Genomic DNA, 16,694 nt, shown 5'->3' on the forward strand with positions numbered 1-16,694 from the left:
TAAACAAACAGATCCCATGGAGCTCCTTTTACTTTCCTGATTCGTTCTCATTATCCCATACTGTCCTTTGGCCTTCATGATATATTCCCATGCTGTGAGGAGCCAGTGAGGATTAACCAGTTAAATACGGGCTTTCTGTTAAACAGAAGCAGTCCCACTACCCATAGGATACCATGTTGCATGCTAAAAGTTTTTCAGAGACATGCTTAAGTACTTTCTAAGACAGAAGCTTCAGAAAGTAATTGAAAGCCTGCAAATAGCTCCCTTAAGACCCCATCAATTCCTCCAATTTCTTTCTTGAAGAATGAACAGACATAGACATCTTCAAATATTTTCTCCGTATAGCTTTTATTTTTGTTTGCTGTTATTTTCTTTTACAGGTTTTTTTAAATAATGCTTACCAGTATAGTACATCTCAAGACAGAAATACTCTATTTAGACCTAGATTGATAAAAAGTTTGTGTAGAACCAAAACACTAAAACATTGTGAAGTCTTTGTTACTCTAAATATTCTTAAAATTCTATGTAAGCTTCTTAGGATTTTCTATTACTTCAGATATTCAGCAGGAAACACAGTCTAATACAGCTGGATAATAAACCTTTACCCATTTGTGTTTGCATGGAAAAAAGAGCTGTTAATCATAAATTGAAAATCCCGAAGCAGAAATAAAAATAGTAACTGGATAATCTGTGCACAAAGCATTGTAATATCTCAAGGCACTTAGTTTTGAATCACAGTGTTTTGGTTTGAGAACAGGCTCTTCTTGTTAAATCAAGAAGGTTTAGAAACATAAAAGGGAAATAATCCAAAGTCATCATTTCCTTTAAATGAGGACGCCCAGTTTCTGACTGAGAGACCATTTATCCTCTGTGCTGCCAAGACAACTCAGCTACTGCTTTTCTACGGGCTCCACGCTGTACCCACCTTCTCTGTTTCAGAGATTTCAGGTTTTCCTCATCCTGAGACAGATGGAGAAAACAGCGCACGTGCCTCACCCTAGAATAAGCCGTGCTGCCTGCTTTGCTGGAAGGACGGCCCTAGACCTTCAGATCTGCAAACAGATATTCGGTCACCTTATAAATATGTCTCTTTCACTTGCTTTACGACTGATGGTGAAAGAAGAGATACATTTTTATTTAGACTTTTTTACTTATTAATAATTAATTCTGCATTCTAGAAGCTGAGGAGGACTGAAGGTGTGATCCTGAAAGATGACAGAATGTTTCTGGTCTTTGGTTAGCAATCACAGTGCTATGTTAAAGAATAAACCCATTGTAATAGAGATGTATCAGCCAAGTACAGAAAACTGCTGTACTACATCCCATCACTTGGATCCCTACCTGGATGAACAGTTACATGGCCAATCCTGTTCTAAAGAACTGGTACCACATTCAACTAAATTACTAGTTATGGGATTTGTAACTCATTTAAGAAGCATATATACTTGATCCAAGACAGAGGACTTAAGTTTGGTGATGGCGATTCAGTTTGAGGGTGTGGATGTCTGACCAGATTTCTGTGTAGGTCATGTGCTGCACGAACAGAAAGGTCAGAATTACAGTACTAGTGGCATAGTCAGTCTTGTCTGGGTGATCTTATTAGCATGAATCAAGCCTATACAGGGATTTTGGTCTATTCTATACTGTGGCCTCTGCCACCTATTCTACAGAGCAGATAGGAATTCAGAATTATTCCAGGCCGTGACAAAAAATATGGTCATCAAACAGCTGCTAATTGGACTTTTCAAAGGTCTCACTGCAGAGTGGGCACTCCAGAAGATGGCTCTACAGATGAGCCTCATACTGACTTAATTTCAGTATCTTCAGGAAATACTTCATTGCACACGGGGCATTTCCTTATAGAAGCCTGAAGTACAAAGCAAATGCAAATCAAGTCAGTTTAAAAATTATATTCAAAGAGAAGAAACAGAAAAGTTTAGTAGCCAGATATTATCACTTTTGGAGAAGTCTTTCTGACTTCTAATACTTTCAAGTTTTCAGATGTCTCCAGGTTTCTCTAAATAGCACTAAAAAGTCAAGAGCTTCTGAGAGGTACTCTAACTTTCCATCCTAGGTAGCACATGTCCATGTCTCCAATATGAAACAAGGTATTTAGCAGCTGCATACTGCTCATTCTGACATTAGATGCTGCCAAGAGCTGGTCCTTTAAGGTCAACAGAGTTTCCTTTCTCTTCCTTAACACCAACAACTGTTATTAATTCTATGTGTTAAGCATATGTGGCTCCATTTTGTTGTCCGCTCTCTTACCAGGACTAACCCAGTATGTAGACAATTTGCCACAGAGCTGAACTTGGAGCTTTTTATTTCAAACCACAAATTCGTGTCCATAAACCACTAATTCATGTCCAGTTGTGTCCACTTTACTTACTACGTCTGCAGCTCCTGCCCTCAGGTTTGCTCCTGCAACTGGAAAAAGAAATCATTTTAGCCACAACAAATGTAATGTGCTGCTAACTAGTAATTCTTGAAACATAAGGATGTGGCTCTGAATCTAAGCCTCTATATTTAGGACTATGGAAACTGGATATAAGCCACAGAACTAGCTGTCTCACTGCTGAATAAACCAGCTAATAGTTGTCTCTCTTGGCAGAAAATGGACAGACAGCTGATCATTTAAGTCAACTCGTAACACCTGGCAGCATTTTGCAGCTGCCAAGTCATCTGCACACATGCAAAGCTGCACAGAGGTGCTGCTAATAATGTCCTTTCTACAGCATTCAATTTGAGAGGGAGGATAATTTGCTGAGACTCTAACTGCCATGTATTTGTGGTTTCAGACAGAATGTCAAGTAATCTCACCACAATATGGATTTCCAAACAGAAGGCCTCCTACTTCAGGAGCTGAAATTGGAGCTTGAGCTTGTGAAACAACGGAGAAGGGAGAAACCTCTCTAGTCTGCGAGAGATGCCTCAGGAGTCTGTCATTCTCTTTCCTTAGTTCCTGCAAAGGGACAGAAGGGCAGAAGGAATTTCCAGAAGCTCAGGAGACCGTTTCAGAGAAAAGTCGTGCTTTGCACTAACATAGTTTCTCTTATATTAGAATCAAAATTGGTCTGAACTTCTTTTAGGTAGCTCACTGTTAGTCCTGCTTGACCAAATGGGCAAGTCAGGTAAGGAAGGGCAAGGATCTATTCTGTGGCCTGCTCAGAAAGGCAGACAAGATGATCACAACAGAGTAATACACTTTAAAAGACGGAAGACTATCCTGTAAGGATAGTAAGCAGAGTAAGGAACAAAACTGAGCAGTCATTGCTTAGACTGGACAAAAGGGCTATGTCCATTTAAATGAGTAAGTCCATGCATTCCAGTGGTGTCAGAATTAAGCTAACACTAGGAGGTTTTGAAAATCCCCACGCTATTATGAGTAAACCAGTCTATTCTGTGGTGGGGGAAAAAGGTGCAAGTTTTTGGACCCCTCCTCTTAGGCTGTACAGTCATGGCAGCAACACCATACTGTGAGGGTACGCACACCGTCATTTGTACGTGCCTGCAGACAGCCTGGCATTAGGGGATAGTCCACGTGCAGGCACAGCAAGTGATCCGTTTGGTAGAAGTGTTAATGGAACTGAACGCTAGACTGAGAGATTAGTGTAATATTCAATACGGGGGAAAGGCGAGGGAGTCGTGCCAAGTTCTCACCTGATTTTTCTCATCAGCTTCATTCTTTCTTGCCTGCAGAATCCGAAATGAACGCTTCTGCTTCTCAAGTTCTTTCATTAAGTCGTGGTTTTGTTGCTATGACAGAAGAGGGTTACTTGGTAAATCGTGGGGAACTGGCAAATAAAACGATGACAGCTCCAAGCACTGGAGCCGTCATATACTAGCTGCCTCCTGCTGCATTTATTACCAACAAATAAACCTTCACTTTCAGTGGTAGTCTTACCATTTCATAGTTTGTCACCTAGGATATCTCCATGTCACCACTCACGTATGCTCTGTATTTTCATTACAACATGCAAGACGACACATGACCTCTGAAGGGGACATACGACAAGTCAAACAAAGAGGGAGGCTGAAGAAAAGGATCTCATACAGCTGAAAAATCCGCCCTGGCAGGTGGGAGCTATCCAAGTCTGCCAGGTTTTCTGGTGCTGTGAGACTTGCACTGACAGTGGACAGCCAGCACATTCTTAGGAATTAATCTTGTAGCTGACTCTTGAATTAAATCAGTAAATTAGATGCGCTAGAGTACATAGGGATTCTGTAGTCATTCTCAAAGTATCACTAAGAAACCTGAACATTTGGCATCACAGTGGAGGTAATCACATCATCTATTTTAGGCATCTAATTTTCAATGCCAAAGTCAGAGTAGAGCCTCCAAAAGCTTCCTGAGTAGCACATACAGAGAGAGAAGCACCTTTAGAAAGTCACTCAGGGCAACAGGCTAAAGATGATGTGACGGCCTCAGTCATTGCCAGTGATGGTTTCTTCAGTAGAAAGAAATGCTGCAACATGCTGCCCTTTTCTTTTATATCCTTCACATTCCTTCAGGGAGTGATTTCCCATGCTGAGGTTTGTAGATTACTTCTAAAAGGTCCGCAGAAGTTACCCAAGAAAAGCAAGCCTTTTGTCCATAAACTTAAACTTGCTATACATATAGCCATCTGCAACATCACAGGGAAATTGTGATGGTTCTGCAAATGGAAAGAAGGCGGAAAACAGCGCTGTCAGTGACTCTCAGCTCCCCTGCACAGGTACCAGCAGGTTCCATACAACACAGCAGAGCTGTGTGCTCAGCGCTTCTGGCCACCTCCCCAGCAGCACCCCCAGAAACACTGGGCACCTGCTTATTCTGCAGACAGTGGGACAGACAAAGTGAGAGTTTGGCCTTCGTCCCCTTCAAGTTTTCCATGGAATGTTCAAGCTCCTTATTTTTTTCTTTCTGCACAGAAATCCCAGATTTTCACGAGCGGAGTTGCTAAGAGGTGTCAGAGAAGGATGTGGGGCAGAGCACCAAACTACAGAACAGAAACTTTGTATTGTGTACAGCTTATTTTGGTGCATTCTGAGCATATTGCATCTATTTTATTGATTATTAAATGCTAAATTTGAGATATTAAAGATGAGAAAGAGACAAAAACATCAACAGAGAGAAGACCAGCAATGTTGCTGCCTCACACCAATTACTAGTCAGCTTCCTGTTGGAGGTAAAATTAACAGCATATAGTCTGGGCAGATTTAGGGTGACTTGTTTTATTTACCCGTAAGTCCCAGACCTGAAACAATTTTGCTTAGATGCAACGATTTGCAACCAGCCAAATATCAATCCTGAATTCCCACTGATTTACTTTATCCCTTGAGCTAACTCAAAAGAGATCAAGGCAGAGACTGAATTTTCCTGCTACAGAGAATCAGAATTACAATGCCTAGTTATAAAGGCGTGTGTACTATAAGAATATATGTATACTATAAGAATCTGTCAGATGGTGTGTTCACAGAACCACCTGTGTGGACACCCACACCACCATAGACATTTTCTGTCATGGAATCCCCTAGATTCTCGTAAGACTGAGCAATATTTGTACCTGCTCACTGCCAAGGATGCCTCAGCCTGTCTGCCCTGGCTCCCCCAAGCACTGTGATACTCAGGAAAGGCTTTACCTGTGCAGTTCTAGTCATGCGTAACTGGTGATTCTCTTCCTTTAAACTTTCAAGCTGCTCTGTCTTGTCGTGGTCTATATGAGACAGGTTTTCCACTTGTTTCTTGTAATTCAACACTTCAGACTAGGGAGAAAGAAGGGTGCGCAGCAAGTGAAAATTGAAGAGCTCTGAGTGAGGAGCACAGGCACCTTTTGCTGCAGAAAGCAAAGCTCCAGAACCCATGGCTGCTTAAATTTTTTTTCTGCAATAATTTTTCCATTAAAACGTTTGTAGAAACTGAGAATAGTGCCATGGGGATATACTGGAGCTGATGTATTCATCAGAACACAGTATTCATTCATACATTCTCTGAGAAGCTCTCTAAGTTTCACCATGACACTTCTAGTCTGGGAAGTCAGAGAACAAAGAGAAAAACAGAGACTCTATAGCCCATGGTTCTGGGTGTCCCATGTCCCAGACCTAACAACCAAGCTATATCCAGTCTACCTTCTTCCTTCACATACCTCCCAGCTAGAAGTCTTGTTTTCACCCACATACTGAACATAATTTTAGAATGTTTTGCAAAACAGAAGTGTTTTCTGCCTGGGTCCTTAGCTAGCAGGAGGTAAACAACAGTCTGATTTTGGTCAACTTAATAAGCATGCAAAGGGGATGTTTTTAGGGAATAAAATGCTTACAGTTTCTCTTAGCACATCCCCCTCTACCCTTCCTTCCAGAACACAGATTTCTTGAGGTTTCCTGAAGGTCAAATCATATCAAAGGTTGACATTTTCCTAAAGAACCCAGGTAATCATAAAAGAAACCCATACACCACATATTTGCTCAAGATTGCTCAGTTCTCTGTTAGAGGCGAAGCAAAGCAAAAAAGGGCAGCCATATGTTTGCTACCTGCAGCTGGTCCATGTGATCCAGGGCTCTTTTCAGTCTGGTCTCCAGGTGTTCCTTGGCAAAGGTCACATTCTGAATTTGCTCTTTGAGTCTACTCAGAACAAATCAAAACACACCATACTTTCACGGATGGAAATTTAATCCATAAAGGCAAGGTGCTTACATGAAATCCTGTTTTGAGGGGTGCACTTACTGGTGCAGTTCTGCCTCTCTGCAGTCATCCAGCTCCTTTAGATGTTTATTTTCCTTTTTCAGGGAGTTCAGCTCCAGCTCCAGTTTCTCTGTGTTGCTCCTTAGAGACTCTAAACTATTCTGCAGCTCCTGAAAATTACAGTGAGGTCGACAGGAGGTAAATGGGACCTGAGCAATAGTCCCGCTCTACACAAGAACTGCAAAACCCCTCAAATGCAACATTTCCAAGCAGCCCATCTGAATGAGGGAAATCTCTCCTTTGCATGCTGACTACTCTTTCAGACCCCGCTTAATTTATATTAAGCCCTGAGCAAAACTGAAGGAGGAAAAGATAATGATCATGCGATTTTGGGACAGCCTACAAAACATTTTTGAACACTTCCCTTCCCATATGTTCCTGACTTCTGTGTCTGCTGATGCCTCTTGTTCATCATTATTGTTCTTACCACAGTAGAGGTGTTGTATGATTTGGTAAAGGATTAAACAGATAACATGGGGAGAAAACTCTTTAATTTTCTCCTGGAAGCATACAGTGGAACAAGACCTGACTCTGTCCCTCTTCATCTTTCAGACTTAAAGCTTCTGACTTATTATATTAACTTTTTTGTTTACCTGTGTCTTGTTGAGCTCTTCCTGCAGATCAGAGTTTTGTTTCTGGAGACTTGCACAGCTTGCTTTCAGCTCCTCATTTTCTTTATGCAAATTTTTGTTTTGTAGTTCAATCTCTTCCACTTCTCCCTGGCAAGCAACAAAGTTCTTCGGTCCTAACAGAAGCACTGAAAAGCTGCATTCCAAATAGCACAATGCGAAGAGCACAGAAAGACGAGCTCTGCAAAAGGCAACACCGTGTACCTCCCTGTGCTTCCACTACTAGCACAGACCAGACTGCTACCTCACTCTCCCCAGTCTGTCCAAAGCCGACCATCAGCCCAGTTCTTGAATACTGAGCACATACTACCCCTGATCTTTGGAGATGCTCAATGCCTTCTGTGTCCGCAGAAGTCAGCAGAGGCAGAGGTTTGGGGCTTTTTGCAGTTTGTTAGATTAGGACCATGTGTGCAGTGTAGTCGTTAACAAAAGGGCTGCACACAAGACACCGCAAAAGAAGAGTGCTTGGCTTCACAGCACCTCAATTATTGTCCATGTGCATGCTCTTACTCCCATCTAATGGGAAACTGTTTCCATGAAAATGACATTTTCATTTAAAAATATCCAAAAGGCCCTGAAACACTATGTATTAAGTCGCCCCCCATTACAAAGAGCTCACAATCTAAGGGATAAATGGCAGGTAGAGAAACAAAGGCTGCGCAAACTTGTGTGACAGATCAGTAGCAAAGCCGTGAATAGAATCCAAGTCTGCTGAGTTCTAGCTTGGCATCCGATTTATTGGATTGCTCCGTGTTAGCAATGAGCATATGCCAATAAAAGCAGAGGCAGGAAAAAGCAGAGGAAGAGAGGACACCTACCTGTGTGGTAACTACCAGGATATCATCCTCAGTCTCTGCTCTGAACTGGAAAGGCACACTGGCTCCCCGGATCATGCCATCCTGGTCAATGTAGCAGAACTGGTAGTATTCGTCATCTTTCGGTAGGTAGTAAGCTTCAGACAAACACAACAACCCCGTCACATGCAGCTTCTAATTATTCAAGTCTCTTAACTATATAGCACAGAAAGTGAGAACCCCAGAAAACCGAGACATCCTAGCTCAGTACCATTCCTGCACCATTAGTAATTCTTTGTGCCAGTGATAAGAAAACAAACCGTATCACTCAGTCAGAATGGCAGAATTTAGCAGATTCAAACTGTTGTCATTTATTATGGGATTTGAAATAAGTCTCCCAAAGCATGGTCCTACAGATATTCGGTAATTATGCATGTAGTGCTTATTGGTGGCAGAAAAGTGGGAGTCTGTGTGCGCATGCCTCTGCGTGTGCGTGCGCATACATCCCCTGAGTGACCCAAGCTCCCAACTCACCTTTGAACTGGATCTGTTGCTGCACAGCGGTATCACTGTGGGCGTCACTGGGCAGAGGAGCCCACATGAACGTGTAATATTCCCGGGTTGTTTTCCATCCCACCTGCAACAGCAAAATTGTTATATGGCATCACACAGTTCATGTCTATCCTATGCTAATGGGACTATATTTCCACATAGATCAGTTACTGGGAGGACTTTTGCATTGATATCCTGACTTCTAAGAGTTGTGGTCTATGCATGAAAGGATAATCAGAGTGTTTGATTAGCCTTGAAGCTGTTCAGGTCACAACAGGTCTGGCACTTTGTCCCTAGGCACAATAAAGAGAACCTCCATTACACAAGGTTATTACTGAAAACAACTCCCCAGCCCTGTTCTATCAAAGTCCACGCTATTTCTTTCTGCCTGCTGCTGCCTTCTCATACTTGGCACATCTGGTTTAACTATTCACTTACCCGGAAGATGCCCACCCAGTCCTTCCTGCGAGGAGCGATGTTCTGCGTGAGGGTATAACAACAGGTTACGTCTCCTCCGGGAACATAAAACTTCTCCACATTGTTAAAGACAACCTGGGAGAAGTGGAAGTTGTCTAAGAGGATGGCAGAATTGGGAGGTTCATCTGAGGTCTCATCCATTGTGGAAGTCTACAAGAGGAAAGAATAAGGGGATTATCTCATCTTCAGGTAGACACATAGCCGTGTCCATGAAGGGTATGGAAAGGCACGGCTTGGGAATGAGATAGCTGTGAGGTCCAAAACCCCCCGCGCACACACCAAGGTTTCTCAGCAAGGCACACAAGCTCGCTGGAGTCCCTGCCGCTGTGGCCAGGCTGCTCCTGACATCCACGGCAGCTTGCAGACCCTCTTCAGCAGACATGTATAAGACTCCTTCATCTGACCGCTGCTTCCCAACCACGGCGCCTGGTGCTCTGAGGCTGCCAGTGTGACACAGCAGCCTCTCGCCTGCGTGGGACCCCATGAACCGGACCTGCTGACTACCCTACAGATCAGTGGTGCCTTGCAGCAGGAGGAGCGTGCGTGCCTGCTGGTGGGATCCCATGCTTGAAGACCCTTCTGGAACGCCGGCTGTCCCCACATGCAGCCTCACATCATGTTTTTCATGTGATTTGACGCTCCAGGCACATCCCCACCACATGTAGTTAATGTGGGGGTGCAACAGCTCTTCTGAAATCTGGAGACTAGCACATTGCTTGAGAAGAATAGAGGTTTTGCTGCGTCAGTGAAATGTTCCAACAGTAGTACAAGACAAAACCAGCATCTTACGATCTATCATGCTAGGAGGTCCAAGGCTTGTGCAGTCCCAGCCCTAACACACACCACCTTCACAGGCTGACCTGTGGTGAGACACACAAGACACGCTCATGCTGGTGATAAGCAAACTCAACAGCCTCCTCTGCTTTCTGCATTCAAATCCAACGCAATGACTTGACCTCCAAATACAGCATCTTTCATTATCAGCTTCCTGTCTCCCAGGGAAGAGAGGTACCTGGCTAAGCTCAGCTCCCATGGAAGAACGCAAACAGAGGAGATCCTGGTTAGGCAGGTCGTCATAGCTCTGTCTCGCAAGCCTGTGTCATGAGGCTATTATAGCCTTGCTACTCGTGACTGCTACGCTGAAACTGCAAGATGATTCTCAGTATCAAAATGAATATGTTGCATGACAGCAGGGTCAACAAATAGCATTAAAGCTTTTGCATGAGTTATCTATGCAGAAAACTTTGCAGTGTGTTGTGACACTACAAATCACACAATGTTATGCATGACAACATAAATCTGTAGTGGGTGCATCGATCAAAATGGTATCCGAACTGCCAGGAGCCTAGGCAGGACTGGAAACAGAACACTAAATCACCCTCTTTGCCACTACGTCTTGCTGGCAGCCAGGCTTCAGCCCTGGCAATCTGTCAAGGGGCAGATCGCCGCTGACAAAACCCCACCACCAATCCCGGACAATTCAATTCCAGGAATCCAAAGCAGAACCTTCTCAGCTGATCTTAGTGACAGCAGCAGCAAGGATTGACGTCAGAATGGAGGGAAAGTTCATCTTGAACAACCATCCCACTGGAGCATTTCAGGTCATCTCCCATCCAGAATTTCACATGGACATGAACTCCCTGGAACCCTGCTTTTTTTTGCTTGGCATCACCCAGAAGGAGATCGTCTGTATTCTGTGCCAAAGAACAGCCTGAAAATCAGGCAGAAGTTCAGATGGGGATTGTGGGGCTGTGCTCAGAAAGGAAAAGGTATCCGCAGCTGGAAAGAGCAGCGATAACTGCACTGACACGGGCTGCCTTGGGAGGATGGAGAATTCCTCCTGCTGGGAGCGGGAGGCAGGGCAGACCCTAGACATGATGCGGTGCAATCCTCCAGGATATCCAGGCTGCAGTTTCACCTTCAGCGATCTCAGTAAAGCGTAGGAAATGGTGTGCGATTCATCTAAGCCTCAGTCTTTATCTGGCTGATGTCAATCTTTCCTACCCTGATGTGCCTTTATGATTTGCAGTTCCCGAATGGCAGTGACCTCTTGACAGCCACCAGACAGGAGACAAGAAGAAAATAAATCTAAGGAGAGCACCTTAATCATGTTACTGCATCGCTTCAGGGCAGGACACGAGCCCTTGCTGCCACAAGGATTAAAAGTAACTTGGAAAGAAAATGAAGAGTCAGTGCCTGGATGCAGCAAAACAGCGCATTCTGCTGCTGAAAAAAAAAAAAAAAAAAGACCTTGGTTTTGGTGAAAATAATTGTGATCTTGAAGGAAAACAAACCACGCAGAGCGCGCCGATGGCAGAGGCTGCAGTTCACGTCCAGGAAAGGACGACAGGAAGTAGAGAGGGGAGGACATTTTATTAACGTTCATATTTTTGTTACGCAAACGGCTCGTAAGTCACCTGCGAAGGCAGAGGGGGCCCTGCCAGGCTGCCGCCACCCGAGGGGACGGGGACAGCCGCTCCCTCGGGGTGTTAATGCCTAACGGGCAGTGCCAGCCCGGGGCCGAGCTCATGAGGTACCGTTACAGCGCACGTGGAGACGGCGGAATAACGGTTCCTCTGGTGTTCACGGCTCAACCTCTCTCCGGGGACTTTCTGGGTTTTTTCCTTTTCCTCTTTCATTAACCTGCAGCGCCCCGAAGATGTAGAAGAACGCGGATTCCCCCTGCCCAAGTGAGACCAACTTCCAGCTGAGGTTGGACACCGGGACACCGCGGCTCGGATGCACCGGGCGGTCCCCCGCCCACGGGTGCCACGGGGGGTGCGCCGGCTCCGGTCCCCGTTAGCATCCCCGTGCATAGGGTCGCGGCGGAGGGCGGGGAGCGGACCGGGCTGTGTCCCTCCGCCCCCCCCCCCCGGGCCGGGTACCCCCGGCTCTGCCGCCGGGAAACAAAAGTGAAAGTGTCGCCGCCGCTTCGCAGCGGGGCAGCCCCCCCTCCGGCCTCCCGGGGGGTATACGGGGCCCCATCGCCACCCCCCCCGGCTCACTCACCGAGAGGCACGGCTGGAAACCTCCGGGGCTGCGAGCAGGAGGCGGACAAGGAAAAGGCGGAGCCCCCCCGTGCCGCCTCTCCCGGGATACCTCCCCCGGGACGGCCCCGGCCGCGCTGGTGGGACTTGTAGTTCGGTGCGGGAGTGCCCCCCCCCACCGCCGGTACCGCCCTTCCGTGCAGGCGCTCTGGTTGCGCGGTAGGGAGAGACCGGGGCCACCGGTGCTGGGCTGGTGTCGCCTGGGCTCGGGAAGGGGGGGGATAAGAACTCAGGAGTTTGGCAAAGCGGGAGTTTAAAGTCCCGGTAACGAGCTACAGCCCTGGGGAGGCCCCTCCTCCTCCGGGGCACCCCGGTGAGCGGGACCCCAGGGGCCTCGGGCGGGCCTGCCACCCCCCGGCTCACCCCAACGGCGGTCCCCAGCGGGCGAGGCCGCCGGTAACGGGGCACGGAGCCGGTCCTTGCCCCTGCACCACGGCCGGGCCGCGGCCCCCTTCCCCAGGGCCCCCAGCCCCTCCCCGGGGCGGCGGCACTAAACCTCGGCTCCAGCGACGTTCGGCCACGGCTGAACCGGGCACTTTAATAAACCACGGGAAGACGTTTAAATGTTCAAAATGATCTTTTAGGAGAAACTCGGAAGGGGGGGCGGGCGCAGCAGTCGCCGGCGCACCGAAGACGGCGACAGGGCCCGCCCCGCCGCCATCACCGCCCCGCCTCTATGGTAACCTCTATGGTGCGAGAAGCAGCCCAGCGCGCCTCCTGGTCCTCTGGAAGACCTCCAGACCGCCAGCCAATCAGCAAGCACACAGCGGAAATAACCAACCAGTAACGACCCGCGTGGCGACACCGCCTTCCCGCCCCTTTGCGCTGTCCCGGATGCTGGTGGGAGGTGATGCCTCGGTCTCAGCCAATGGGGAGCGCGGATGTTGTCCCAGGATGCCGCGCGCCGTGCGCGGCGGCAGCCAATGAGCGCGGAGGACGCGGGGGGACACGGCAAGGTGAGCGGGGCGGGGGCGCCGCGCTCCTCTCACAGCCGCCGTCGCCGCAGCCCCGAGCGGACCCCGCGCAGGTGGGCCCCGCTCTCGGCCCGGCCGCCCCCCTCCGGGTACCGCGGGCCCCCCCGCCGGCAGCGGGGAGGGGCTCCGTCGGCCGCGGGGTAGCGCTGGGCCCGGGCGGCCGGTGGGGACGGCGCCCGTCCGTGCTGCGCCCTTCGCTGAGAGGTGGCAGCCGCGGAGGGCGTGAGAAGCGTCGGCGCCTCCGCTGTCCCCACGCATCCCCCGGGGCTCGGGCGGGCTCAGTTGGCCCTTGGGGGGTGCTTCGACCGAGTCAGGGAAGGGAAGAATGAGCAGCTTTAAGTCTGCCCTGGAAAGGGCCCAAACGAGGATTAACGGCGGGAGGGAGGGCGGCGGGGGCACCGGGAGCCGTGCGTGGGAGCGGTGGGGAAAACCCTCCGGCACAGCTCGGGGGACGCGGCCGCACGTGGACGCGTGTCAGTCCCGAGAGGGGGGTGTTGGCTGGTGGCAACAGTGTTGGGATTCCCATTTCCTTTTCTTTTTCTGTTTTCCTTTATCTGTGTTAGGTTAAGCAAAATGCAGGCTCCTTTGGCTCTCCTCAGCTCCCCAGCTCTGGTAAGCCACTTTTTTTTGTCACAGGAGTATAATAATAGTGGGGGGATATGATTGTGAAGCCTTTCTCTGTTTTGCTTGGTTCAAAATGCTGTCCTGGACACCCTCAGCTGAGGTGGGATCATGTGGGGTTTTTTTACCATGGATTTAACAAGGAGAGGAAACAAGGTGACCCCTGGTGACCGGGGGAGGGTGATACCTCCCATCTTAGTAGATGTGCAATGAACTGCAGGCCGAAGGGCTTCTCCAAAGATAAGCTAACTGATTGTCACAGAGGCATTTGATCACCCCTTTCTTTCAAGGTATGAATTAGGAAGAAAATGTGTGGGATTGTAATAATGACTGCACTGATGTAGCAGATAGGACTCTCGTTGTGTTGCAGTGTGTGGTACTGTTGCTCATGGACTTAATCCAACTGGCTAAAATAGAATATCTTACATTTGCGTATGCCTTTGCTTTTTCATCTTGTTTCATTTTTGAGACGTTTTAAAAAATTCTAAGACTCTTCTTCATAAATTAACTGCTCTCTTCTGAGGATTAGTGTGGACACATCCAACTACAGGAGTTAATTGTCTGTGTTTTGCTTCAGTTCCGGTGCTGTTCCAGGGCTCTGGCCAGACCAGTTTCAGTGTCTGTTTTCAGCAGGCCTGAGGTTCAGACTGTACAGGTGAGACTCTTCTGCGGTAAACTGAGTCCTGTATTTCTGTGCTTGCTGCCTGTGATACGTGATGGTTTTTCCTGAGATGGAGTAAGTTTGTATATCAAGAGGATGGCTAATATGGGGGCATAGCTCCTAGCCCAGGTCGGTGATGGCTTAGCAAGCTTGGCTGATCTTGGTCTGCCTGGAGTAGAGGATAAATGGTGATCATGTTTTATTAAACTTTTATATTTATTAAAATAATAAAATAATTAAAAGTGTCACTAGCATGTTTCTTCTCCTGTATCCCACAGCCAGCTGGCATTTCCCATCCACAGCTGACCCGCCGCGAGTTCCAAACCAGCGCTGTTTCCAGGGATATTGACACTGCTGCTAAGTTCATTGGTGCCGGTGCTGCCACGGTCGGGGTGGCTGGTTCAGGAGCGGGTATCGGGACAGTGTTTGGCAGCTTGATCATTGGCTATGCCAGGTGAGTAAGATGCCAGGCTGGCTTGAGCTGATTCCCTTCTCCCAGCACTAAACTTAGTGGGTTAGTAGAGCTTTCTCTGGAATATATGGCCAGCTCTACATGTGTAGTGTACAGAAGCGGATACTGCGTGTAACTGAAGCAGTCATCCTTGGCATGTAAAATGGTTGTTATAATCCATTATTCTATTAAAATAAATAAGAAAGCGCACAGATTGTTTGAATCCACTTTATACTTACTTCTGAACGATGCAGCTGCTCTGTGGGGCTCTGCCTGCCTCTAGAAAACATGAAGCACTAGTTGTTAGCAGGAACTGTTGCTTGGTATCACCAGGGCAGGTGAAACCAGCCTTCAGGGTTCAGCATATCTACATCACTGAAACCAGGGAAAAATCATGGCTTTCTCACTCCAGCCAGCAGCTGCCTGCCATAAATCTGGTTTGTGCTCCCAAATCCGTTGCCTATGTGAGATAATCCTGGATTTCTGTGATATAGACGCTGGTTTGGGTGGTTTTTTTTCTCACTGTGGATCCTTTGTTTTTCTTCTCTCTCTGGTTTGTTCCCCTCCCTTGTACAACACACAGGAATCCATCTCTCAAGCAGCAGCTTTTCTCCTATGCCATCCTGGGCTTTGCCCTGTCTGAGGCCATGGGTCTCTTCTGTTTGATGGTGGCATTCCTTATCCTCTTTGCTATGTGACAACTTCTGGTCCCGGCTGTGGCTTCCATCACTCTGTCCTCTGCGGTTTGAGTCTGCTTCCATCAGAGCGTTCCAGACTGACAATTAAAGAAAAGATTTCTCTAAATAAACTGGTGGCTTTATTTTTTTCTTTATTTCTTTTTTTTTTTTTTTCTTATGTTCTGGTCCAGTGGTGGGAAGTCCTTGGGGAAGTTGGTGTATTGGTTGAAGAGGGTAAATATCCCAGGTATGGGGACACCCACTGATAAAGGAGAAGGGGAATATGAAATGGTGGTGGGAGGGGAGAAAAACTAATGTGAAGTCAGCTAGATAAGAGAGGATGTCCTTGAACAGCTCAAATCTGCTACGCAAAAATCCCAACAAGCATGGCCCTAGTAAAGGAAATACTTCTAGATGAGCTGACAAAGCATTGTTTTTTCCGCATACCATTGTTGTAAATGCTTTCTTTTGTTGAAAAGTCTTTCTTTTGCATCTGAAAGACAGTATGTAGAAAAGGTGCTGGGTACAGGTGAGTGTGCTTAGAAGTGTATTAATGGTGTTTGCATAACTAAATTGCCAGTAGGTACAAGTACACGCACTGCCATATCATCTGAATTTTCTTTCACAAAGAAGAGCTGGTTTCAAGGTCATGCTATTCATGTGCTTTCTGAAAGCATCAGTTTACACAAAGGACCACAGCTGAGTTATATTTCTTTCTTCCCCCCCAACAGTTACATGCTTCAGCTGTTTTAGAGATTGGAGTACACTAGGGAGGAGAAATTCTAAAATCTAACCTGAATCTTGGACCTTGTGGTAAGACAGCTGTGCCTTTAAGGAAGGTAGAAAGGTGAGCACTGGGGGAGCTTGTCTGGTTATCTGCTTTAGGTAATTGAATTAATGCAGCTACTCTGTGTGCATGAAGCCTCTGAAGCATGGTTGTGACCTCCCTGGAGATAAGAACAGGGTATGGGAATGGCTCCGTTGGTTTGTAATAGCTGCCTACACCCTGTGAGGGGAAGAGGGAGCTGAGAAGAATTTGACTCTTAAAAAAACCTCTCCCTGAGACTTCTTGGAGAAGAAGGGGCTCTGA

General features: G+C 47.3%; 2 protein-coding genes across 3 annotated transcripts; one reads left to right on the forward strand and one right to left on the reverse strand.

Annotated features, from left to right (window-relative positions):
• Nucleotides 1-341: 341 nt before the first annotated feature.
• Nucleotides 342-12,213, reverse strand: CALCOCO2 (calcium binding and coiled-coil domain 2). The gene is made up of 13 exons (XM_059830476.1): nt 12,183-12,213; nt 9,135-9,323; nt 8,679-8,781; nt 8,169-8,302; nt 7,315-7,440; nt 6,704-6,831; nt 6,511-6,601; nt 5,623-5,745; nt 4,805-4,903; nt 3,661-3,756; nt 2,821-2,962; nt 2,390-2,427; nt 342-1,867 (listed from the first exon to the last, which is right to left on the reverse strand). Exons 2-13 carry the CDS (start codon nt 9,312-9,314, stop codon nt 1,799-1,801), a joined length of 1,329 nt encoding a protein of 442 aa, XP_059686459.1. The 5' UTR covers nt 9,315-9,323; nt 12,183-12,213; the 3' UTR covers nt 342-1,798.
• Nucleotides 12,214-13,152: 939 nt separating this feature from the next.
• ATP5MC1 (ATP synthase membrane subunit c locus 1) lies at nt 13,153-15,759 on the forward strand. Of its 2 annotated transcripts, none has more exons than XM_059830479.1 (5): nt 13,153-13,176; nt 13,758-13,806; nt 14,393-14,470; nt 14,755-14,930; nt 15,511-15,759. In XM_059830479.1, exons 2-5 carry the CDS (start codon nt 13,768-13,770, stop codon nt 15,623-15,625), a joined length of 408 nt encoding a protein of 135 aa, XP_059686462.1. In that variant the 5' UTR covers nt 13,153-13,176; nt 13,758-13,767; the 3' UTR covers nt 15,626-15,759. The 2 variants fall into 2 exon arrangements, with proteins under 2 accessions (XP_059686462.1, XP_059686460.1); XM_059830477.1 differs by lacking the exon at nt 13,153-13,176 and adding an exon at nt 13,195-13,247.
• The last annotated feature ends 935 nt before the right edge of the window (nt 15,760-16,694 follow it).

Source organism: Gavia stellata, chromosome 28 (assembly GCF_030936135.1).
Source record: "Gavia stellata isolate bGavSte3 chromosome 28, bGavSte3.hap2, whole genome shotgun sequence".
Classification (NCBI taxonomy): Eukaryota; Metazoa; Chordata; class Aves; order Gaviiformes; family Gaviidae; genus Gavia; species Gavia stellata.

What these genes read in the sequence shown, in the direction of transcription:
- CALCOCO2 (XM_059830476.1), bottom strand. Translation starts at nt 9,314, where the DNA reads ATGGATGAGACCTCAGATGAACCTCCCAATTCTGCCATCCTCTTAGAC. An exon ending in AGAGAGGCAGAACTGCACCA is followed by an intron (nt 6,602 to 6,703) that starts GTAAGTGCACCC and finishes TGTTCTGAGTAG; the next exon opens with ACTCAAAGAGCAAATTCAGA. An exon ending in GCATGACTAGAACTGCACAG is followed by an intron (nt 4,904 to 5,622) that starts GTAAAGCCTTTC and finishes ATTTCTGTGCAG; the next exon opens with AAAGAAAAAAATAAGGAGCT.
- ATP5MC1 (XM_059830479.1), top strand. Translation starts at nt 13,768, where the DNA reads ATGCAGGCTCCTTTGGCTCTCCTCAGCTCCCCAGCTCTG. An exon ending in CTGAGGTTCAGACTGTACAG is followed by an intron (nt 14,471 to 14,754) that starts GTGAGACTCTTC and finishes TGTATCCCACAG; the next exon opens with CCAGCTGGCATTTCCCATCC. An exon ending in TTGATCATTGGCTATGCCAG is followed by an intron (nt 14,931 to 15,510) that starts GTGAGTAAGATG and finishes TACAACACACAG; the next exon opens with GAATCCATCTCTCAAGCAGC.